At 49.6% G+C, this 25,525-nt stretch overlaps 1 protein-coding gene across 3 annotated transcripts in view; it reads right to left on the minus strand.

The window, feature by feature from the left end:
* Positions 1-25,525, minus strand: part of RPTOR (regulatory associated protein of MTOR complex 1) — a 132,069-nt gene that overhangs the window by 7,845 nt on the left and 98,699 nt on the right. For 2 of the 3 annotated variants that reach the window (XM_068413582.1, XM_068413581.1), the window contains exons 24-30: positions 24,596-24,706; positions 16,089-16,194; positions 14,212-14,326; positions 13,805-13,929; positions 12,441-12,545; positions 8,784-8,831; positions 2,191-2,297 (exon numbers count right to left, since the gene is read on the minus strand). In XM_068413582.1, the coding sequence (XP_068269683.1) occupies positions 2,191-2,297; positions 8,784-8,831; positions 12,441-12,545; positions 13,805-13,929; positions 14,212-14,326; positions 16,089-16,194; positions 24,596-24,706 (717 nt within the window). The remainder of the gene's footprint in view (positions 1-2,190; positions 2,298-8,783; positions 8,832-12,440; positions 12,546-13,804; positions 13,930-14,211; positions 14,327-16,088; positions 16,195-24,595; positions 24,707-25,525) is intronic. The other variant, XM_068413583.1, reaches the window with a different exon arrangement.

Raw genomic sequence — 25,525 nt, forward strand, 5'->3', positions numbered from 1 at the left:
GGCTTTACAAACCAAACCGAAGGCAAGGTCTGTTGTAGGAAGGAGGAGTTAATATAATCCTCTGCTAAGAATATCTAATTAGTTAAAACAAGTGGCCAGAGGAGTTATTTCTCCATAAACCACCTCTGTTGTGCACAAGTTGTAAATGCCACTGGAACGGCAGGAGGGACGGGATATATTTGGAGGAGAAGAGTCCTCTAAGACAAATATACCTGTAGAAAGCAAAACCTCATAATGGCATATATAAAACCACATAGGAACCCAAACGTACAGGTAATACTGCCCAGGCAAAAGAAGGTACAAAGCTGCACGGTATCAGCCCTTTTTGTGCATCGAATCAACACCCAAGTGAGTTCCAGCAAGTTATTCAAATGCCTCTTGTAAAATAAACTTATTTTTTTGTCTGTGCCAGACTAAAACCATATTGGGTGCCTGGAAAGGACAAAAGGACGTTACCAGAAGCAGCTCCCTTCACCCAGAATGGCTCCAGTGATGACGTCCATTTCTTTCAGTTTATTTTTGTTTTTTATTTTACTTTTTAAACACTTTGCTCCCTTCCTCACTAGGATCATCACCACACCTCTGCAGAGCCCCGGGGGCTGCTGCCAACGGGCCAAGCTAAGCAGACCCTGGCTGGGCTGTCCGAGCATGACCTTCCCCTTGCCCGTGCCCGTAGCCACGGGCAGCGGGCGGTGGCGAAGCGGCTCTGGGGCTCTTGAACAACGTCAGAGCGGGCACGTAAGCCCTGGCCAACACAACGAGCTGCCTGACTCCAGCACAGCACCCGAGAACCACTTACGCAGGATAAAGCGAGCCAGTGCCGTGCCACCTATCAGTCCCCGCGCCAGGACACGTGACAAGCAGATCCAGGTTATCTCATTAGAAGCCAGACACTGGGTGTATTAAAAAAAAATGACAGGGAAAAAGAAAGCTGGAGCTTGCAAGGACAGCTGGGAACACAGTGTGTGCTTGCACTCTAACGCTGCTAATTCCCTGCTTTTTACTCGCTATGAGCAAAAGAATTGCTTGGAAAATGGCTGCACCTGCTATAAGGACAAACATTTTCAATTAAAACAGGTAAAAAAAAAAAAGCTAAGCAGCACTGGAAAGGTAGGACAGCAATCAGGAGGCACGTTAGAAAGGCACTAGCTAATTTCCCACTTCAATCCTGTTTTTGCTCTGTGCACATCGAGCTCTCCCAGCTCTAGAGGCACCAGCCTCCGGGGCTGTTCTCAGCAGCTCTTCTAACGGCCTCAGCCCAGCGCCTGCCTTTGAAGCAGGAACAATCAGCAGAGGTGAAAATGAAGCACTTGCTCCTTCAGCCGCATCCCAAGCGCTCGCGGAGGCACCCGTCCACAGATACTTTCAGCGTAATCATTAATCATCATAATTTAAAAGATTTTCACCTCCTGAATTTTACTGTTCCCTAATTTACATAGAAAAAAATAATACGTGAAAGTAATTAAGATTAACATAGGCTTAATTATCCTGCAATGCAGGGTCAAAGTGCCGCAATTAATGTTCATCCAAGGGTAATTAATTTCTAGAAGCTTTGAAAACTAGCCTTCCTTTTTTCTCCAGCATGGTGACGCCGTTCTCAGAGACCAGCTGCTTCTTTTTATAATTCCTGAGAAACTTTTATGTGATGACAATTAACACCAACGCTTGCGGCACCTTTTCCCCGTTACACCACGCAGAAAGTTACGTACGACCGAAACGCTGCTTTTGTGCTGCCTCATTTCCGAGGTGAGACGGGAACACCCCGGGGTGCCCAGGGCGCGGGTCTGCGTGCGGCCCAGAGAAGCAGAGACGGCAGCAGTGAGTCCCAACGCTCTGCCACCGACCCACCCCACCACTAAATCTCCTCAAGAACTTTGACGCTATTTCAATCACGTGCTAATAGGAAACCCCACCTGCACCCGGGTGCCTCTGGGCTTCACAGCCTCACTCATCTCAACCACTGCTGCCACCGCCCACAGCAGCAGCAGCTTCCAGGAAGGACCTGGCACGCTCAGTACGTGTGTATTTTCATTTATCTTGTAACACAGCTCTGAGGCAGGCAGACAGAAGCCCCAGAACCTGCCATCTCTTCACAGACGAGTCTCAGATGCTTTAGCTGTGCACGGGGTAACTCGCTGCACGGGACATCTGGGAGGGAAAAGGTGAACGGGACAAACGTGCAGACGTTACCTGGACTTTCATTTCCCGATCCGTGTCCCAGATCCGGATTATCCTCACGTCTCCCGATGTCATCAAGAGCCCGGTTTCTTGTTCCCAGTCGACCACCATTCCTGCTCCTAAGACAAAACACAGGCAGGGCGTGCAAATAAATCCCTGCATCAGCACCGGCAGAGCTGCACTAATTAGAACACCAGCTTTTATGACCTCATGCGACAGAAACTGTCATTATTAGAGGAAATTTAAAATTACACACACACATCCATACGTCCTCCAAATGGGATCACATCAGCTGGTCCTGGATTTGAGTCCCAAGCGTGTCTTTGAGCCCTTGCCTAGCTGAAGTGCTTAGGAAAGGCGAGGTGGAGATGGTCCCTGCAGGCAGGTCAATACAAGCTGCTGGGGACTTCCAAGGGAGTCCTAATAAATTATCCACCACTTCATGAGAACACCGGATTAAACGATTATTGAAGTGGACTAAAGTGGTGACATCTCACACATCTCACCTGAGAGCCCCTGGGTTACCATGACTCCTCATTCTAATCGAAACACGTGGTTAAGGGGAGATTGTTTCTAAACAAGGAGTAGCAAAGCCATTGCTGTAAGCTACTCAATTAAACAGCTTGGTAGGAGTAAAAATCAATTTGCTACAAGATAAGGAGGGGAACATTCTGCAATTACACTAGCTACTATACATTTATGCGAGCTTTTGCTCCTCGTCTTGGAGGGCAGCAGCTGATTGCCAGGTGAAGTTTAGAAACACATCCCATCCACAGTGTAAGAGAATTCCAAGGGATTTTCTATCCCCCACACACCTGCCATGGGCACCTGCTCACAGACAGGCTGGCAGACTGCGTGAACCCATGAACTGTGCCGGTACAGCGATTTCCAGGGAAGAGTAAGTGTGTGTCACCTCCTTTCCCAGCTGGGGGAAGAAGATGTCCAAAAGCCATCGAGCGAGCTGGCTCTCCTAAGCACAGAGCACACAAGTATCAGAAAAAAAAACAGATAGTGGGACTTGGGAAAGAGCTGGCAATGAAAGCCCTGATTCGGCGGGGGAAATCTCCGAGGAACAACTCGTGTGCGTTTAATTAGAAGGATTCTTTGTACCTGTGTGCCGCCTCCACAGCACGGAAACGTTTTGCTTAATGCAGAGAGCTGTACACCAATTATCTTCTGCTTTTTATGCTGCAAAGGCTGACCAACCCCAAATCTACAGGTTTTCCAGGGAGACTCTTATTCATATATTGACACCACAAACAAAAAACCCCCAGGAGCGCGACACGAGGGAACCAGAGCAGGACTCCACTTCTTGTGTTTGTTTTCACCTCCTGGGCAGAGCTCTCCCCTCAGCGGAGGCAGGAGCAGCACCCTGGCCTTGCAGAGCAGTGCTCACCCTCTCCGCCGTGCCAAACTGAGCCTCTGGTGCTGAGAAGTATTTTACAACCACGTGCAAGCCCGAGGCAGAAAGCACTCCGCAATGCATGAGACTGCGGGCTCCTGCTCAGAGCCGTTCACCGCTGCCTGCCGCAGGATTCCTGTGTTTCCACTCCACAACCTGCTCGTCCATGTGAATTTCTCTCCATTTACTGTTAGGAATTAGCCCCAGCAGGGTAATTAAACCTACCCCAACATGTTCTTTGTCACCTAATGGCTGTAAGTACTTTCTACCAGAGCAAACACCTTTACAGGGCACAAAGGAAACAACAGAGGCTGCCTATAAACACCGAGTTTTCTTCAAAGGTGATGAAACACCCTCGTTTCGCACAGATCCAGATAAAACACTTCGCCCATCTCCCCTCCCTGATCTTGCTGCGCAGATTACTGACGTTTACTGACAGTCCGTCATCTCCCCGCGGAAATTGGGGACTCTCAGCTAAGCTCAGAGCTTGTACCTTTATCTTGCGAGTCAAATTGATCGCTACTTCAGCTCGCCTGGCAGCTCGGAGGGCTGCGAGAGACCCGAGGCAAACAAGCAGGCGGTGATTTAGATGATAAACATCGCTGAAGTGTTTCCATTTGTCATCTTGTTTATGGCCCATGTGACAGGATAAACGTGGCAGGCTGAGGCAGCCATCGCCATTACCCCCGCTGATGGAGCTAAGCAGGCGATGGGCTCTTCGGCAGTTTTAAAGCTCCCAATTTTCCAGTTACGTTCCCAGTTTGAAGACAATGTTTTCCTTCAGTCTGATCAGTAGCAAGAGACCCAGCCTGCTGCGGTCCCGGGTGTCCTTTCTTGGGGGGGACAGAGATGGTGAATCCAGAGTGATGACCAGCGGTTTTGGTGCTTGTCTTGGTGTATCTGTCGGGGATTTAAGCGCTGAGGATACCCAGCGATGCCACCCCGGTGCCTAGGGAAAGGCTCACCGAGGGAAGATGCTCCAGAGGGGTTCCACTTTATGGTAAATGGTACCGAGATCTCCCACGAGAGACAACCAGATAGAGAGGAGAAGGGTTCACCCCGGACCAGGGGTTGACAGAGAGCCCATGGGTGGAGAGAGAGGAGGGGGATGATGTTGGTGCATGGTGCGGCTTGTGGTCTTCCTCCTGCCTTCCTTATACAGCTTAGATGGTCCATGTCAGTGAGAACCTCTGCTCCCTGCCAGAGGCAAGTGCAGCACTTCCATCACTCCAGAACAAGGGATCTCCCCTTTCTTTGTCAGCCTTCTTACTCTCTGAAGACAACACGAAACATTGTTTTTGCTGCTCCTGATGCCCAGAAGCGCTCGCGGGCGGGCTGGGCAGCCCCCGAGCGCACCACCAGCACCCTGTACCACCCAACGCAGGCACCAGAAGGAGCAGAAGAGCTGCATAAAAGCCGCAGCCGAGGAGAACTCCTGGCACCCTCCTGCTAGGAGATGGGGCGGCTCCATCTGCAGCGCGGGGTCCTGGTTGCAGACATCGCGCCCGTGCCGAGCACCAGCCCCAGGCCGGGGGGTCTGCGCCCGCTGCAGCCCCGGCGATGCCCTGACACGGAGGTGGGTGAAGAAAAGGGGGAAAGGGGACCCCAGGAAATGCTAAACCAGAATTCAAATGTGTCTGGAAAGAGGAAAAGCCTTTGTATGGAAATTTAAGTCGTTCACAAGCGTGTACCGGGGAAGGAAGGCTCCCTCGGACTGGGAAATGTTAAATTCAAAGATGACACAGTACGGAGTGAGACATAAATAGCTGAACTATTTCTATCTACGAGCAAACATTTTCATGGTGCAAATGATACAGTACTGGCTCATGTTTATATGTTAAACTCCTAGTATTTTGGGATGAGAAGCAAACACGGGACTTAATACTAATTATAATTTCCTTTTTAATTAACAGAGGTCCTTCTCCAGGATGTTACAACCCAGGCTGCAGTTCACCTGCTGTGTTCTGGCTCGCAGTTTTGGCACGTAAGGTGCTTCTCAGGCTCGTTCTGGCAAAAACATAAGGTACTCTGCAAGCCCAGGCAGCCTCAGCTCCTCGCCCGAGCCACATTTTGTGTTACCTGCCACCCTACTTCCAAGTCCCCAATGGGGGCAATGCTGTGACACCGGTGCAACCCTCTGACAAAGGCCAGCGGTGACACCCTGGTACTCTGAGAAGCTGCTGAACTGCAGAAACAGGCATCCCAACACCACACTCCCTTTAAGGCATCATTAGTTAAGGTTGCAATTTTCCCATAAGGAATGTTACGTTCTCAGATAACGAGCAACAAGTCTTCACAGCTCAGGAAAAGACATTTTTAAAGGTTTTCCTTTTTTTTTTTGTTTTTTGTTTGTTTGTTTTTGTTGAGCCTTTTAACACCAGTACTTGCAGTTCTGTATGATGCGAGTTTCTCTACAACACAACACATACCAAGAGCCGTTCTTGAAGCTGTAACTTTCTCAGGATTCTGTAAATCCCTCAGGATTCCCCCTGAGCAACAGATACTTGTCTGGATGGGATAGTTCCTCGTATAAATTTCAATAAATAACACCGGTGTTGAAAGCAGCTGCATTCCAAGTGTCTGCACTTATTTTTAACGTCACTGGAACGTGGCCAACCTGTACCTGGCGTTCCAATGAAAGCAGGAATACCTGCACAAAACACAATATAAAAGCACCTCGGATTCTGACTGATGATTTTTTAATCACAGGCCCTCCTGGCTCAGCAGTGAGGCGCACGACCGTTTCCATTCCCAGGAAGCAGTGGGAGGGTTGTATGACCTCACTCATCCCTAATTTCTACAACACCCTTTCAAAAAGTGTCACTCTTATACCAAGGACTATCCACAGCAAGGGAGAAGAGTAGCTGTGATGCTGGGAATCCAATTAAAAGAACACAAACCCCTGGAGCTGCAATTTCTCCAATTATTTCATTGCCATTAAAAAATCTGACCAGAAATAAGGTGCTTCTCCCAAACTTTTTATTCATAAAGGACAAGATACCTACCCCTGGGAGACGTGGGAAGACTCTCTCTACTTTTCTCTCTCCCTCTTGTTCTCCAGTATAAGCTGTTTGAGTCTGATCGTTTGCCCAGCTCCCTGTGAGGCGAGAGCCTTCCCTCTGCCCGGGCTGCCCCGCGCAGCCCGAGAGCCCCCCAGCTCCCCACGAAACTTCCCTTCCCGTCAGCTGCTGACCTGTATTTCTGAGAACGCCCCGGGCTGCCTCTCCGCCCGCTCCCCACCGGATCGGGGGCTGCCTGCCCCCACAGCCAGCAGTCCTCGGAGCAGAGCCTCCAGAGGGGAAGGGCCTGGTTTTCTGCAGAGCAGATATTTGATGTCTTTCCCTCTGTTTCAGAAGCCCCACGAGAGCACGAAGGGAGCAGCAAGCTGGCAAGTACGTGCCTATTTTTTCTTCCTTGGCATCAGCACAACTTTTCTCAAGGTAAGACATTATGGCTGTTTACATCTCAGCACCAACAGCCCCCCGAGGCAGCGATGGGTTGAGGTGGGCACGGGTCAGATGAATGTTCTCTCGTTAACGCTGTCTCCTTCTCCGTACCGCACGGCCCGTTACGCCGACGGGAGGTGACGCAGCGGCGTGCTGAGATACCCCGGGGAGCCCCGACGGAGCAGCCTGGGCAGGGGGTCACACTAACGCACCTCCAGACTCCTGCCAGCTCCGCTGCCTTCACGACGGCTGAGGACTTTGTGCTCACACCAACCTCAGGGATTCCCAGGCTGACTTGCACAGAGGCCTGACACGACCTGGACCATTAAGCCATTGCTCTTTCTCTAATTTACCACTGACCTGCAACCCAGCAGCACCCAGTGACTCCTGCCTCCACCCAGCACCCAGCGATGCGAGATGCAGAGGCAGTCCCCTGTCTTCCCTACGGTAAAAATTCCTCACAGAAGCCCAGGCAATGAGAACAGATCTACTGTGCTTCAGTGACAAAACTAGGATATTTTACCTAAATATTGCTGATGTATTTTTCTGTCAACCAAAGAGCTGATGTCACACATTTTTAGGACTCCTTCAGCGGGACAGAATGAATCCTTCTGCTGCATTTTTCACTAAGGAACACCTGGCCATAAGATGCTGGTGAATGCTTTTTATTGATCTGCAGTTATTTGTGTGCTTGGGACGGAGCGCGATCGCTGGGCAGCAGCAGCATCGATCCAGCAAGGGAGCGGCCGGCGTTTCCTTGAACTGTTGGGAACTGAGCAGGGAACTCCCTGCAGCAAGTCCTGCTCATTTGAGCCTTTCCATTTGCCAGGGGATTTTCGAGTGAAGCGCCGAGCCAGGCAGCTGACAGCAGCACAGCAGCTCTGCTGATCCCAGGGCTCTGGCTCTGAACAGTCAGAGAGGGCTTCGCGACGTCCTCGAGCTAAAGAGCTCTGAATCACACACCGCCGCAATCATCGTCGGCCTATTAATCATTACAGACACATTCAGCACTTATCAGTCAGCCGATATTAATAATTGATGAATAACCCAAGATGACTACGTCAACGTTAACATCCACGGACGTGCAGCACACGGAGCTGCCCTGACACATCAGCCATCTGCTGCCCCCGCAGCCCTCGGCGGCAGAGGAGGGGGCCAGGCTCCAGAGCACGCACACACTGCACAGCCCTGGCTTCGACAGCTGGAAGCTGGGGAGTTCATTTACCTTCCTTCCACGCGAAAGAACAGAATTTGTAACATTTATTAGGCATATCCTTGCCAGAAGTCCGCTATCCTGAGCCTCCTGGGAAAGATTCATCAGCTTCCCCTTTCCACATGATGTTTACAGCAAAAGTGTATTACAAATAAACCCCAGTAAAATCCACGTTAGCTTGTTCACGTTGGAACCTCTCATTCATACCCCTTCGTCCAGGGATGCTTTGATGTCTTCCTGGAAAGAGAGGCTTGTGCATCCCACCCAAACCTCTGCTCACCACCGAAAGCTCGAGGAACACGAGGTGACAATGCCCTTCTCCCAGACACCCTCACAGACACCCTCCCTGCGTTCCTCACGGCTGCCACGGACACAGACACGAGGCAGGAACGGGAGAGGAAGAAGCAGCAAAGCTTTCCAGGAACCACGAGGACACAGCAGCCATTCACACAATGCCAAAACCACCAACCAACCAACCCGAAGGCAGACGAGGAGGTCCTTCCCACCCCAGCTCATCGTAGGTAACAGGAAAGAAAGCACTCACCTCCCTGCTTACTTCTGTCAAGATAGATTGAAACCCTTCGGGCCAGACCTGTGAGAAGACAGGGATTAAGGGGTTGATGCTAAGGGTAAGGCGGTCAGCCAGAGCAAAAATAAATCTTAAAAAAAAAGGATTAGAAAAAGCAACTCAGATTAAAGGCAAGAACATAGAAGACAAGCAGAAGCACGGAGAGCAGCACTAGCTCAATCACAGCGTTCCCTGGGAAGCCATCAACGGTGGCACGTCGGGTGTGCAGTGAGCATTCTGGCTGGCTGACAACTGCACAGATTTGACATTTCTTCCTGAACGAGGAGACCATCCTTTGCACGATCTGGTCCCTGTTCTGAAGGAAAATGCACCAGGAAGCGACAGACGGAAATCCAAACAACTCAAGCACAGAACACGAGGCTTCTGCCGTGGAGGGTGTGGGCTCCCCGCAGCGAGTGCCACCGTCCCGGGGGCTCCTCTGCCCCGTCACTCGGGACGGCTGACCAGCACGGAGAGAGCGCAAACCACTGATGGGGGCTCCATTTACACAACCCTTACGTCAGCCACAGCCACAGCCCAGTTTCTAGGCGTTAGGCAACATGAGAGCACAGCAGCCAACAGGGAGATGAGAGGCACCTTGGGACAACCCCGGAAAATCTTGCACAGGGAGCTCCAGGTGTTCAGGAAGAGACTGGGCTGAGCCCTTCGGTCCTCCCCTGGCACCTCTTTAGAAGTGATGTACTGGTTCTCTTGGCTGAACTGGAGAAGGGCAAACAAGGGAGGCGTCTGCGAGAGCACACGAGGAGCTGGGGAGGGAACAGCTGAGCAGACGGCGTCCGGTCACGATGAGGGAGCTGGTTCCACTTCTGTATTCTTCCAAATCCCAGCACGGCGCTGCTTTAAAGGGCAAAGCCATTCCGACCGGGGGATCGGGGCTCGTTTCCCTTGGTCACAAAGAAGCGACACAGAAGATGGCAGTTTTGTTCAGAAGCACGAGCACGGCGACTTGTCCTACGAGCCAGCCCGACCCGGCCGGCCCCACAGTGCCAGCTCAGAGCGGCTCCCAGCCGAGCTCCCGCGCAGACACCGGGCGGTGGGGGTCTGTGCTGCCCTGCAGGCTCACGCCGCTCACGCAACCCGCAGCCTTCAAACACCCTTTCTACAGAAATTGCCAGAAGTCCCAAGGCAAATCTTGTACAGAAAGAAGAGGGTGCCCACACAGTAGTTTGCCAGTGTTTAAATGAAGACTCACTTACCCCAAGTCTCAAGTCAACTATTAAGTGCAATGAACTGGGGCCAAGTTTAACACACTAACTGGGCTGTACCAGCTCACTTCTCCTCCCCTGGGCTGAGCACCACAAACAAGTCCTTCACAGAGTGTCAAAGTTTACCTTCTGTCCTCACCCTGGTCTGCTCCCCCCTCTCGGGCAGCCCCTGAGCACATTATTGCTGACCTCCCATCGCCTGGACAACCCAGGGATGCTTTTCAAGCTTCCGAATAATGTATTTAGGTATTACATATTCCTCTCTCCTTTTATAAGTGGGAAAACAGCCTAGAAAAGTCAATATTCTGGGTGCTATCAAGAAAACTATTAAATTCAGAGATGAGTATGACACAGGGGAAGAGGGTGGGAGAGAAGGAAATCAATAGTAGGAGCAAACAAACTCCAGTAAAACTCCTGAGCTCTGCAGCTTCAAAGATGCATCTTCAGTTTTATGAGCCAGTGCTGGACCACAACTATCATCTTGGCAGCAAAATATAACCCTTCAAGAGAGTCTCATTTTCCAAGGGGACTCGATCCATACAGCTCTTTTGAAGTGACTACATTTATTTCTCTCTCCACAAAAAAATCTGTCCTTTTCTTCCAAGCCCAATTCTATTGCTCCAAAGGTGAAAGGCAAAGGAATCAGGATCCAGATTTCCTACGAGTATGCAGGAAAGAAAAGGGGGGGAAAAACCATCTTAAAGAGAACAGACTTTAAAGTTCCAACGCTCCTGTTTTGGCCAGTGTAATGGTTGAACTTTTATAGGTACATCAGCTCTTGCCTCAGCTCTTCACCTACTTTGCAACGTCAAACAAAGGCAGGAAAATGGAATTTAGCCCGACGTTCAGTCGATGGTTGTGAGCATCCTCCCTGAGCACGGGATGATCAGAGCAGGCTGGGCGAGCTCCCAGTTGTTTGGGTGAGTCCATTACCAGCACCAGGGAAGCGAGATCCCGAATCCAGGGATGGTGAACATTAACCAGCATCCCTCAGGAAAGCTGGTGTTGACAAGAAAGAAATACAGACCAACTGCCTGACACTCCAAAGGGCAACTGGAGATGACTGCTGGACACTGTCCTCTCCGCCTGCGGAGACCCAGGCCTCCACCACTCAGTGCACTACCAGTGTTTTCCTCCTGACATCTCTGCAAAGAGCAGGTTTTGACCACGGCAATTTTCACAGCATGCTGCAAGCTTCCAGCAGCTGATAATCACTTTTGTGCACATAGCAAAGCAAGGCACAGAGTCTAAAGTTACCTCAAACGCAGTTCCTCTGTCCTAAAACACCGGCGATGACCCAGGAGGTGTTAAGGAAAACAACAGGTACGAGCTCAACAAGGCAGCACTAGTGAAATCCAATGAATAGCTAAAAGAGCCGTGTCAGACTCCCGGGATGAACCACATCAGCTCAGAAATGAGAACTGTCAGATTTTAAGGTCAGGATGAATGATGATGGTCATCTCATCTGACCTCCTGCCTAGCACAAGCCAGGGAGCCTCACCCAGCAATCCCTGCATCAATCCCACGAGTGCTGATTGAACTACCGCACAGCCAGAAAAACTTGTAGCCTTGATTAAAAATACTCAAGCGACAGAGAATCACCATTAGAGCATTAGTTCATTACCAGGTCTCGGAAGGACGGAACGTCCACCTCCTTTAATGCCGTAAAACAGACTTCAGGGTTACCCAAACTGGTCTTCTGGTTTCTCCCTGTGTATGGCTGGATGCCAGTGCTCCTTTTCACAGCTTTTTCTATCCAACTTTTCTAACATTCAAGGCAGGTCAGTGTCTAACTGTGCTGTCCTTCTGCACGGGTTGGATTTAGATTGCATATTCTCTTGCCACCTCCTGACCCACAATAAACACCAAAGAATAATTGCCAAAATTTGAGCTCAGGCTAAAGGAGGTCACAGGTGCAGCATGCAAAGCTGTGCCAAGGCTGAGCAGCCCCCCAGAAGGAAAGAGGCGATACGTGAGCTGCTACCCCACCCAAAGGGAAGAGTAACCTGTCGTGACAAGCACGGAGCAGGGCAGTGCCCAGTTCCACCGTTGTTCTACAGTTCTCTCCTTAAGAACACAGTTCAGAGGAACACTTGGGCAAGACAGCCTCTGTGAGGCTTGTAAAGGACAAGGACTTTGTACCCTTCTGCTCCCCAGCAAGAGGCTGCTCTGGTTGTTCTTCAGCGTGGGTGTGAGGTTGGTGTGTTGGGCTTTCGGTTTTTTTTGGCTTGTTTTGTGAAAACTGGAGAAGTACCTCTTCCCTGAGGCCTGGCAAAAGGCCATTCCAGAAGGCAGAGACTGTTGAACAAGGATGTTACCGATGGTTGAAGTTGAGAAACCCGTTTTACTCTCCCCGTCAAAGATTAGCTTTACCCCCTCCCTGCAAGAAAACTTAGCGGGGACCCACCTCGTGTAGTTGGCAGCATGTCTGACAGCCCCTGCCAAGCAGTTACCATCTCTGGGTTCTTCTCCAGGTCTGCAAAGTTCTTCCATACTCTGATGGCACCATCATCTTGGGGAGCACAGGAAAAGAGAACACAATGCAACGTCACTGCTGATGCAACACCCGTCATTACTTGTGCACAACAAAGGAAGAAGAGAAGCAGAACTGTAGTCATACAAACCCCAAAACTGAGAGCGTCGCTTGAACTTAATCCTTTTTATTAGAATTGTTTTTCCTCTCTAATCTTACATCCATGAAACCTAAAGCATTGTTCTGCTGGGAACTGTTCTGGAAGAGTTTTTCTCCTTCCCTCGAATAACACCTGACATTAGATGTCGCTCCATTTCTTCGACCCATTCATTTTCTCTAGGATTCATCTCTGTCCTCCTTGCTATTGGTGCTGAGAGCCACAAAAGTACCCTACTAAATACAAAATACAACCCCACAGAAGAAGATGAATCAAAGCCCAGCCCATCAGCAGCAAATCTTTCAAGAACATAGTGTATTTTTTCAATTTGTTCCCCATCTATGAAACTTTTGTGCTAAGAATCAATAAATTGAAAGGAAACGTCCTAAAGGCCCTCTCAGCCCCTCTCCCACCTCTCTTAATTACACCCAACCTGTACATGTCAGCATGAAGTTTGAAAAGCTGTTGAAAACACTCAGACTGACAGGTTTAGAATGGCTCCTTGGGAGAGAAGCAGATCTTACTCACAGCTCCACAGACCAATGAATGGGAGAGAGCTCTTCATGCTACCTTACGTGAGGCAACAGGGCGTTGTGGAGAACTGTTGCCCCTGGGTGAGATGCATGGACTAGAGAGAAGCTCAGAACTATGTGAGAAGTTTAGTGCTTCCTGCTCTAGACTTCAAACAGCACAAGTAAGAGAATTTGATTTCTTCCACTTTGTTTGCAGCACTGTTTCCTTCTCAGCTCTGAAGAGAGAGCTAAAATCACACCGCTGAGGTATGGTACAGGAGGAGGTTACCATGAACTCGCAATGATAGGCAAAGACTCAGAACGATGTAACAAAGCTGTGACTGGAAATAGTTTCAGCAAGTGTTTGATTCGTTAGTCATTTGAAAACCTTTGCAGCACGCACTGAAGCAGCTAAGATATTTCAGTACTGCCAGGAACAACTTTTGGGTTTGATCCTGGAAACGCCACCTCAGCTGAGGCCAGGTGGGCAAGCCCCAGGGGAGGGGGAGCTCAGGCTGGGCCACATGCACAGAGGGGAGGGCAAGAGGACCAGAACAGCTCACACGGGCTTGAATTCTGTAAAAGCCCCCCCAGTCCTGCCCTCATCTGTGGGAAATGATGTTATTTACCTGTAGCAGTCAGCAGCAAGGAGCAGTCCTGTCCGTTCAGGTACTCCATTGCTGTGATCCTGGTGTAGCGAGGGTTCCCGTTGTGGAAATAGTCCAACTTTTCCCCTTTCTCCCAGTCCCAAAAACTGGGGGAGGAAAAAAACAAACCCAGGTCAGTTCTTGGTTCTCTGTGCAAGCTATAACAGCGATCTACTCCTTACAGCGAAACTAGAAATTATGCACATTCAACACCAATTCAATTTGGTTTTCTCCTTTGGTATTCAGCATCATTTTATTAATACTGTACGTCAACCTTCTGCAAAAGAAATAGGATAAAAGCCACCCCCCCGCGCTCTCCGACGTGCCGCTCCGGACCCGCGCGCGGCGGCAGGGCAGCGAGCGCGTCAGAGCCCCGCAGAAGCTCCTACCAGATGCTGTCTTTGTCGGCCACGGCGATGCAGGGCGTGAACGGGTGGAACTTCACCACGGAGGGGACGCCCGGGTTCCTGTTGAGGAAGATCTGATCATCCAGCCGGGAAATACCTGCGGGGGGAAGGAGGCAGCCGCGGCTCAGTGCCTGCGAACCCCCCGCCCGAGGGACCCCCCAGCTCCCCAGCGCCATTGTCACCCCTCTGCTCCTCCTGCCCCCAACACTTCCCTCCTTCAAGAACCTCCTCAGGTCCCAGTTATGTGACAGCCCCGACTCCTCCACGCTCATTGTCTCACATTTAAAGTACAAACTAAAAATCGCGGTGACAAATCAGAGGGTTTGACAAATCCCTTACTTTGGTAACCAAAGAGAACACGGCAAGGAAGCAAAACCAAGCCCAGAGAAAGACCAGTTTGTGTTGACAGAAAAATCAACATTATTTTTTTCAAAATAAAAAACAACAAAACCTTTTTTTCCAACTTAAAATACACTATTTCATTTTAGCTTGTGGATTATTTATGGGAGCTTCCATTTCAGGTCTTTCAAATTTTAGGTTAATTTGCAAATGAAAAATATATTTTCCATGGAGACATGAAAGTGACAGCTAAAGACCTTTCCCACCTTTTCTTTAGAAGAGTTTGCTGTTCACAAACAGTTTTGGCACCCCTGACACTGCAATTTTTTGGCACGGTATGAATTCATCACACAGAACTGTAAGCCCAGGAGACATTTACTCAGTTCTAGTTTGTTTTAGAATGCATCCATTTAATCTAATTTTCATTAAAAGATTGCAAGTCTATTTTAATTCTTTTTAATATTTCACATTTTCTTTTTTTTTTTTTTAATGAATCCTGGCATTTTAGTCGCTCAGGTCAAGCAACCAAATACGAACACTGTCTAGGAAAAGATTTAACTTCCTCGGGCAAGTATGAAAAATCTTATTTGTATTCAACAAGATCTCCCAAGCCATCTCCCGGGCTCCAGCTCCATTTCTTTATTACTCTGGTTTATGATATCCTGCAGTTTCACGACATTAAGCTACCCATTGTACTGACTCGAGCCCAGCAAACCTCCAGACAACGCGGGACACGCAGGAGGCTGAGCCTTGGGCAGTTCTTCATTCAGCAAATTATTATTGCCAGCTCCTGGGCGAGCATCCTGGGAGGGGACGAGCCCTCCGCGCCCGGGGACACCGCGAGAAGAGCTCCCCCAAACGCCGCTCCCCAGGCTCTGCCGGTCAAGGCACACGAGCAGGGATAATTTAAGCACGCAAATTCCTGAGGAAACTTCATTGGGTTCCACTATATTTGAATAAATTCCTGTGCTAAAAGAGTTCCTGCTCAACTGCTGCCTTGTAGAGGCATAAAGGGTCGTAAATAAAAGCAATATCAGCTCTCAGAGTACACGCTAATGGAACGTGAACCTGAGGCACGTTAGAGGGGAGCGTGTGAGCAGCACACATAAAGCCATACACACAAATATTAAACATATAATGGGCTGGAAGGAGCGAGCGATCACTTAGAGCTCAGCAGAGCGGGGAAGGCGAAAGGCATCGCTGCCACGGGCACCGCCAGCAGCTCGGCAGGGCTCCGCTCCTCGCCCAACGCGGCGCTGCAGTGAGGTGGTCCAAGGGGAAGGCAGACTTGTGGCATTTTAAATGGTCCTTCCCCTGATCTGCCAAACAAAACCAGCAGCTGAGAACGGAGAGGGAGCGACTATCAGCGAAACACCCTCCGGCAGCACACGGGAGAGACAACAGGCACCTCTCCAGGCTGGGGGTCACCATCAACGGGGGTTTTACAGTGCCGGGTCCCCACTAAGTGCTCGGAGCTCGAGGGAGCTGCCGGCAGCGTGGGCAAGAGGGAGAGCACTCACCCTTCTGGATGATCTTCTGGGCTTGCTTCCTGACGCGAGCGTTGCGCAGGAACCGCCACTCTCTCTCCTTGCGGATCTGGCTCTCCAAGTCGTGCTCTTCCGGGATCTTTCAGGATATCAACATATTCACAACACAGAACAACAGTAACCATCAAAACTCCACAAATTGCCATTGCAACACACACTCACACGCACGCACGTCAGACCGAGCCATCAATTCTTTAGGGTCTCCAGCTTCAGGCAGTAAATGGAGGCGCTCATGGGACCTTATGCTATTAAATACTTGAGCATCTTTCTGATCACAATCTTCCCCATCACCTGTAATCTCTTCCCCTTTCCTTTTGCTATCCTATATTTTGTCTTTAAATCACAGGCATTTCTCCAGAGCGAATGACACGGGTTTTCTGGAGAGCCACACGCGATGGGCTGGTCAGGCACCTCTTCCCACCGCACACCCGGTCACCTCCCTTCTCCTAAACAACCCAAGTCCAATTTCAGTGCAATACAAATTATGCTGCTTAACACTTTTCAGCTGAAAAGCATCACGTAGCAATCCTGAGATTAAAGCGAGAACCCAGCTTTGATACAGACAGAAAGCTCAGAACACATTAAAATCCTTCTTTCATGGCTAACAGATGACTGCAGGCCAAAAAAGGCATTACTTTATCTTCAAATCCCTGAGGTGCTCAAATTACCAACATCACATTTACTAGCAACAGCAACTGTTCCACGTTCCCATACCAGGATTGGCTACAAGAAAATGATGCCCCTGTGTCGTCTTGGTTTGATTACACACAAGCTTCCACCTGAAATTGGAGAGAGGCCCTGGAGCAGTACGCAGCCGCCCTGAGCTATTTTGTTCTATTTATTCCCACCCCAGAGCTCCAGGCTTCAGCACAGCACCATGGCTGTCCTGCAACGTCTGTCCTCTAGCCAGACCTTCTGTACCAGCGCTTCCTGCCACGGACCTGAGGAGTCAAGGTGCTGCTCCTGGCAGGGACCACGGGTATTCACAGACCAGGATCAAAAGGAAAGAACTCACATGATCCCATCCCCAAAACCACCACAGGAGTCACATATGATGTGTCTTTTATTTAATGCTCAACAGATCATCCAAGGCTAGTGCCACCCCTCCTCCAGGAACACCCTTGGATCGATGAAGGAGCTGAGCTACAGGGCTCCAACCCGGCTGCTTCTGATGAAGGAAGCAATGGCTGTTCCAGAAGGAGTAACTCTTGGGGAAGGGAGACACAAAACACACAGTCCTTTTGCTCCTTCCCCATTCCCCACCAACACACCCCTTTTTTCCTGAATAAGAAAGCACTTAAATCGTCTGTCACTATTACATATAGTCTTCGAAATGCGCTGTACCTTGGAAAACAACTGTTACTGAGCTGAATTTCTGCTTCTTTAAAATAAATAAAAAATAAGAAACCCACCCTCCACCTTTCCTCCTGGCAAAAAAAAAAAAAAAGCACTACTATTTCAATTTTTCAAGAATACAACATGTATTAGAAAGGCCATGACAAATGACCAATAACGTAAAGCAATAAACAAACCCAAGATAAAATACATCAAAGGAGATTTGAGAGCGGGGAGATTACACCTGCACCGTAATGAAAATCCAGCTTCTCTGGGAATAAATTAAAGCCAGACCTGAAAGGCCAGGGGAAGGGAAGGAGCAGCACAGTAAATCCTCCTACAGGCACCCAGCGGCTTTCACAGTTTAGGACTAAGAACTATGCAGTTAAGCTGCTGAGCAAAGCGCTCTTCATTCTAGCAGATAAAGAATATCAGGTTAAAGGAGTTGCCAGGCTTTTCAGGTGGGAACAAACTTAACTCTTCCAAGGAGGCTGACCAGGCAGCTGTTTCTATCATCTGATATCAACAATAAAGATTCCTCCTATCACGAGATCTCCCAGGGTATGGTCCCTAGATTTGGTGGCAGAAGTGGCCTTTCCAATCAAACCCCCGCTTGCCTGGTGTGTCCTGCACACCACCTGCAAGAGCAGGAGCAGATGGCAAAAGGGACCGAGCAACAAACCAAGGCACAGGTATGGCCAGCGCTGCCGATAGCTTGTCACCGATGGGATGACAGATCTCTGGGGAAGTTCTGGCAGGCTGGCATGTGAGAAACCTCCGATACTGCTTGTTCTGTTGAAACCGTGTATATTGATTGCTTTAGAGACAATAAACCACCACATCCACCCATCAAAGGTCCAACCCCTAACAACCCAAAGCCCCCACACACCCAAGATCCTTTCAGAAATGCAAGTGAGGACTCGCACGATGAACGCAGCAAGAGCGCAAAGATTTCACTGTAAAAAGAGCACAACTCCTCTTCCCCAACAATGCCAAGGCATTTATTTTTGAAAACGCACGTACAGAAGCTCTTAAAACTGTGTGCAACAACGTGTGGCACCGCTGACCCATCAGGACACCCCGGAGATGCAGTGTGCAGGCCAAGCTCTCGATGGGAGCGTGTTCGTGGAGCGCGGGCTGCTGCCGTGCGCTTCCCCGAGGTGCAGAGGCTGCAGGTGCTTGTCTCCATCCACCTGGGCTGGATCCTGCACCTCCTCCCTTGCAGGCTGCCTGCAGGCAGGGCCCAGCACCATCCCACGAGCGGTCACACACATATTGCAGGTCCTTTCTCCTCACTGAAACCTCAGCTTCTTTTTGCACAGTCTCTGGACAAGAGGACACAGCCTCAAGCTTCGCCAGGGGAGGTTCAGGTTGGACATTAGGAGGCATTTCTTCTCAGCAAGGGTCATTAGCCATTGGAAGGGGCTGCCCAGGGAGGTGGTGGAGTCACCATCTCTGGAGGGGTTTAAGAAAAGACTGGCCATGGCACTCAGTGCCCTGGTCTAGTTGCCATGGTGGTGTCAGGGCAATGGTTGGACTCGATGAGCCCAGAGGGCTCTTCCAACCTCATTGATTCTGTGATTCTGTGGAGCACATTTACTGTCCTTTCAACTGTAGCATCCTGCTGCATCCTTGAGTCCTGCATTCATCCGCAGATCCTTAAAAAAGTAATTAAAATGGTTATTACAATTTCTCCTTAGGTAGAGAGTAAAGGCATCTTTACTGCCCACTACTTAAGGCTCTCCTCTCTGCTGTCTGGGCAGAACTGACAATGACAAAATCCTTCTGTCTTGATAGATGTGATCTCTGATTGCTTTGACCATTCTGGAGACACCACTCGTGCTGGGTGACACCACAGTGATCTGGGCTACGCCAGGTCAGCAAAAGCGTTTCTTCGCAGAAAGCAAACCCGCCCTGTCTCTGCTGCTGCACAGAGCTCCCTCCTGCAGCCAGCCCGAGCCCCGGGCAGGGCTGCAGGCAAAGCTGACTCCGTAGGCACAGCAGGAAAACAGGAGGGAGAGATTATTTCACTGCCTTGGATCCCCAGCACGTTACGGAGATCCAATGTCCGAGTGAGGCACCCACTGATGAGGGGGAGAGAAGGGCCCTGACTAGACTTTCCTGCACTGAATCCTATTTAATCAGTCTCTTTTTGTTTCAGTTCCCGTGTCTGCACCTGCACGGCTGCTGTGCTGCTCGACCGGGACAAACCTGAAAGCTGGGCACCATCCCCAGCAAAAGCCCTTCCTCCCCCAGAACACCAAGCACGGGTGGATACCTTTACCTGGCCTCTGCCACCTTCGGTGCCCAGGCATCTTCCCACAGCACCTGCAGTCCACGTACGCTCTAGGGCAGCCTCTGCTTCCACAATCGCCCGTTCATCATCGTTGTTGTCTCCTTCATCCTCTGAAGATGGGAACATCAGGCAGTCCCAGGTGCTCGCCCAGAGGATCGCTACGTTCTGAATGGGTTATACCCACGCATCGCTTTACACTGCAACCCGGCTCCTTCCAGCAGGAGAACACGAAGGGCATGTGTTAAAGTCTTGGCTTTGGTACAGTTGACTCAACCAACCACGTTCTCTGTGCCAAAGGCTCTGCAGACGGGGGATGTCATCACCTTGGAACTCGTACGGGAGGTTCCTGCAAAGATGCTTCCGCCAGGCTCTGCGTGTGTCCAATAGCTTCCCCCAGGCCCAGCTGGGATCACAGCTGAAAATGCCCAAAATACCCTCGCTGAGCCCTCCATACCTGCCCTAGGCGGCTCCACATCTCATCCAGGCTCTGGGCCTCATTCCCAGCGTTACCATTAAGCTGATTGATGCTGGTTGGAATTTGGTGAACAGCAAGTTAAAAAGGGAAAGTAACGGGGCCTGAGCCTGCACAGAAAGAAACCTGTCACAATTCTGCGGTACTGTGGAGGGTCACGGAGCTTTGGGAGAAGAAAAGCAGCAAGAAAAATGCAGAAAAATCCCTGTGGGTCCTTCCAAAGTGTTATCAGAGAGTAAATGTACGATACTCTTAATGAACTAAACTCTGTTGATCTCAAATTACCCTTAAAAAGCATTGCAAATGACTGTAACCTAGCAGAGATGCTCTATACTAGTTCAGTTAAGCGTGACATGGGCAATTAAGTGTACTTTTGCTAAACAGGCAACGTGTTGACCGGCCGAGCAGAAAGAGTCAGAGCATGCAGGAAAAATGCATCCCTTCCCCCCCATGCCCATCCGCCTGCACGACAGAGCTGCAGGGACGATCCTGTCAGAAGGGAGAAAGAATCTCTGAAAATTCGAACCCCACAGAACGCGCCACGAGGGAGCTTCTGGTGACAAACGTCTGGGCGTGTGTGCAGCAGAGCCGTGACCTCCAGCCCAGCTGCTGCTGGCTGGAAAACCAGAAATTATTATTCAAAAGAACAAACTACTGAGGTTCCTCATTCGGGTCTTTGTCTCCCTCCCAGCCAGCTCCCATTTCAGCATCACAAAGTCATTTTAGCAGACAGCAGCCCAGTTTTGGCTGTTGCCCCCCTCTCCTCCGAGCAGAGCGCCCAGAGCCACGAGGGAGTCACACCCAGCGCTACGCCATGAGCATCACGACACGCCGCCGGTTCCCAACATCTCTGAGCTTCCACTCACACAGAAACCAATTAGGACTCCGAAACCTCCCACCACGCAGTGTCATTTGAAAGCCAGCAAGGTTTTTCTTCTGTAACACTTCGTCTCTCCCCCTCACCACAGAAGGCGGCGTTTGGAGGGGAGCAGGGAGGTTCAGCGGGCGGCTCCAGCCCTAAGTACAGTTTTCCCTGGTTAACGTTACTGCAGCAATCACAGTCTCACTTCTCTACCAGGACTTTGCACAGCAGCTAAGACACAGGCAGGGATGGATCAGGAAGGATTTCTTATGTAATTCTCACCTTCCAGGATGCTTCCCAGCTCCTGCCTGCGTGTTCTGCCAGGCCTGGCAATAGCAGACGCTGGCGCCCGCTCCCCTTGACTCAGGGCTTCCTGGCAGCTGGCAACAAGGCTTTCCTGTGCCGCTCGCTCCAAGCCCGCCTGTGGTTACAGAACAGCCTTTTGCTACAAGGGTATTTATGAAGAGGAAAGACTTTTGCAGAGATCAGAGCTGGGGTAGGTATCTGTTTTTCCCGGCACACAGAGAATTCACAGTGCAGTATTTTCTTTCTCCATTTATTTGATTAGATAATCAATAAATCAAATTCGCTATGATGCCTTGAAACTGAGCCAGTGATTTGCACTGGAAATTAATCCCTTAATCTTTCCAGTGAAAGCATTCTCAGAGCAAGGTCTGTGAAGCAAAACTAAATTCATAAATTAAATATGACTAAGATGCACTCACAGTCATTTTATGTTTATTCATTACAGGAATAGTTGTCTTGTCTTTCCCTGTTTATGATGGTAGGCAGCACCTCCAAATGAAGTTCTGGAATTAAACATCAGTGTCATCTTTTTCCATGAGTACTTGGTAGACTTTACTCTCTGCCTTTTTCATGAGGCTGAAGGTCCCAAAGGACAGCAGCCACCAGCCAGGGCTGTTTGTCCCCTGTTGCTGCAGAACAGTGGCTCCAGGAAAGGAGCACTCATGGAAACCCAGCCCCGGGATGGCCAGTCCTGCCTGGGTACACACGCAGCAATCCAGAGACGCCAAAGAACGTTCTCGTAGAGGGGCTTCTCCCTTCCACACACCCCACCCGCTCTGATTACAAAGACACACACAATTCCCTGATACTACAGCGTGACGTGCAAGTTTTTCTGCAGAAACCCTCTACTCGGCCTTTTAAAGCTGCTTAACAAAGTAATGGGGAAATCAATTCTCTTCCTTGTTTTATTAGAAAACACAGTTTTGTTTTGCTCAAACCTTACCTAAAACACCTCTGCTGAGGACAGTCCGTGCTCAGAAAACTCAACCCCAGTCAGTATTTCCAGACAAAACCACTCAGGAAACGATGGAAAGGACCATTGCTGCCACCCGTGCTGCTGCTCCTGCCGTGCCAGCACAAGCTGCCGGGACAGACCCCTGAGACGTGGCACGCACAGGGGTGCAGCCTGCAGCACCTCCGCTCTCCTGGCGAGGCACTGAAGGCTGGGGAGCCCTCCATTTCCATGACTCCCCCTCCCTGGCTTCCCTGAATTAGTACAGGAATGCTCCACGTTTTTTCTTTCCTCCCCTAAAGGAGTTTTCTCTATTTTATGCACATGAAGTACTAAACCCACACACACACACAGTGCTCCCCATCTACCCCTGAACCTGCCTTTGCTTGGCTGTCTACCATGATTTATTTTATTAATAAAGACACCCCTCTTCACTGGGAAAAGCTTTCCTTAGAAAGCAGACGAATGTTTTTAATAAGAACTAAGAGATAGAACAACCTCCTCCTCCTCCTGTACTCTCTTCTGGCCTTGAATCAACACATCAAAACTCAGCGTGATGAGAGAAAACCCTGGTTTAAAGCTTGACCAAGCAAGGGAGCCCCACAGGCCAGACGTATGTCCTAATGAATTATTCTGCTAACGATATCAGAAGAAAGTTAATTTCACCAGCAGCTGAGGAAGTGCCAGGCAATCACTTCACCATCTAGTCTTTCCTCCCGGTGATTCTTTAAAGGAATCAAAGCTCCACAGAAACTGGCTGCCATGTACCTGGTTTTCTGATATCCTTAAACTTGGGGGCAATTACCTCACCTCATCATCAAACAATTTAACATGCCTAAAGACTGGAAGCAGAGGTGATGGATGGCTCAGCGGCAATTCTTGGATGAGACAGCACGTAAAAAGGACAATTTCTTCATTATTAAGATTTAAATATCAGTGGTTGGATATAAACATCCATTGCCAAGTTGCTCAGGTAATGGCATTAATACACACTGTGCATTATTATTCACAGAAATTGCAGCAACTCCAAGAAATTAAGCTGAAAGTTCTGTTACAGTTTGTGCTGCTTGACTCCCAAGGCACCTGGAGCCTTATCGTGTTTGCTTCTAATAAGGTGAGATTTACTGCTTGTTTTTATTTATACTTAAAATTGAAAGTTTTTATTTATACTTAAATGTTTTTATTTATACTTAAAATTGAAACCTGATCTTTGGCTAAAAGATTCTGGGAATTTAACAGTTTGTGTTTCCAGTCACTGACAATCTTTGCCCGTCTCTTAAGAGCCCTGTTTTGGTTTTTCCTAGAACAAGGCTTCAGTGCGTCTCTCACTTCACATGAAGCCAACTCAGCTACCAGAACTCACTCCCTTCTAAAGAGATCTCAACGGAGACTTGTCATCACCACCCTCATTCTTTGCCATAACAGAACTCTCTTTTTTAAACTTTAAAAAACAACAACGCTGCTTTCAAAGGCTCCCCAGGCAGCCACGCACGTGTCCAGTCACTACCACATTCTCCTTTTAAGTTAAAGGCGTCTACACAGGGTGCCCACAAGCACAGCACAGCTCTGAAGTCACGCTAGACTACAGAGCCAAGCCTAACTTCGGGTGAAGGGTAAGTTCTGCTGCCACTGGGGTTACGTGCTCTTCACCCAGGGCAGCAGTCCCACCATTTCTCTGCTTGTTTTAGCATCATCACAGCCAGAAAATTCAGCTAGAATGTCAAAGAAAACAGTACCTCCCCTTCCCCAGCCTCTCACAGCCCTCTCTGGGATAAAGGGCTTTCCTTATTCCATTTATTTATATTAAAAAAAAATCAATTTTTACTATAATGCAATTTTCAGTTTACAGACACACACACCATTTACAATGAACAACTCTGCAACGTGACCTGCAACCGTGCAAAGCCGGCGGATCCAGACCAGCTACAGCACCTCCTCACTTCCATTCTTTCCTGAACGTGCTCCAGGGGGTGCAGGGTTTTTGCTCTGGGCTCTTGCCCTACTACCACACCACTCTCCCCGTCTGTCACTCACTCTTCTGCTCCCTCTGATGATTTCTTCCCTCTTACTTTACAAGCACAGTGGTCACGCAGCTCCCTAGAGCAGCATGATGCAAGTAAGCCCATTCCCTTCCCTTCCCAGATTGAAGGAAGGGGAAAAGGAGCAGGGAAAGCCCCGAGCCTGCGCTCAGAACACCAGCGCTCTGGGAGAGCTCAGTGCCGTGGTTCAGAAAGCATGCACAGAGATAAACCGTTACCTTCATGACTGGCTGAGCAAAATACTTCGCGCTCCAGTCACAAAACCCCGTCTGCACGGTGGCCGAAATGAAACTTTTGTGTCCCACGGTATCATCGGCATCGTCAGTGGTCTGCCCAGAAAGAGAAGAGGATGTTAACCCACGTCCCTCCCACGCCCGTGGGCAAGAGGCACACGCAGCAGTACCCAGATTGCCTTCAACACATCGCTGGGCAGAAAAGAGCTCAGACATATTGCCAAGGCTATGAAACGTTCACATCGAGCTTTAAGCTCACTGGCATTACATTAACTCTTTCGAGATGCACAAATTCCCTCCTCTGCACAGCACAAGACATCACCAAGTCACCACACGAATCAGGGCTGAGGCATCGCTGTATCATCAAAATGAAGTCCCAGGATGAGCTTTCTCATGGTCTCCCAAGCATCTGGCGTGAGAAACAGTGGAGCAACGAAGAGATTCAGGATAAAGCACAGCCAGACACAGCTCCACATCAAGGGCATGTATGGATTGAACATCTGTTACGAAGCACCAGACAGCCAAAAAGAAAATGGAAAGACCACTCCATCCAACCAGGTTTCATTCATTTTTTCAGAACTCTGATCCAGGCTAGTGCTGCCATCCCCGTGAGAAGCGAAGGTGTTCCTGCTAAGGCTTCAACACGTTATTTTGTAATCACACAGAAGAATTGACTCTCCACCTCTGGAAGCTTCTGTGAGATCACAGAGCCAGCACCACAAAAATCCTGGAAATGCTCTGAAGTAGAGGGAGAGGCAGCCACAAAACTGCTGCCAGATGGTTGAACCCTGAAGAGTACTGACCATTGATAAGTACAGTCTCTATCTTCACGTGATGGCCACAAGCACATCTGAGTGTGCTTGGACTCAACCGTATTCATGACACGATTCATCTGAAGTCATCTGAAGGTGATGT

Source organism: Nyctibius grandis, chromosome 15 (assembly GCF_013368605.1).
Source record: "Nyctibius grandis isolate bNycGra1 chromosome 15, bNycGra1.pri, whole genome shotgun sequence".
Lineage (NCBI taxonomy): Eukaryota > Metazoa > Chordata > Aves > Nyctibiiformes > Nyctibiidae > Nyctibius > Nyctibius grandis.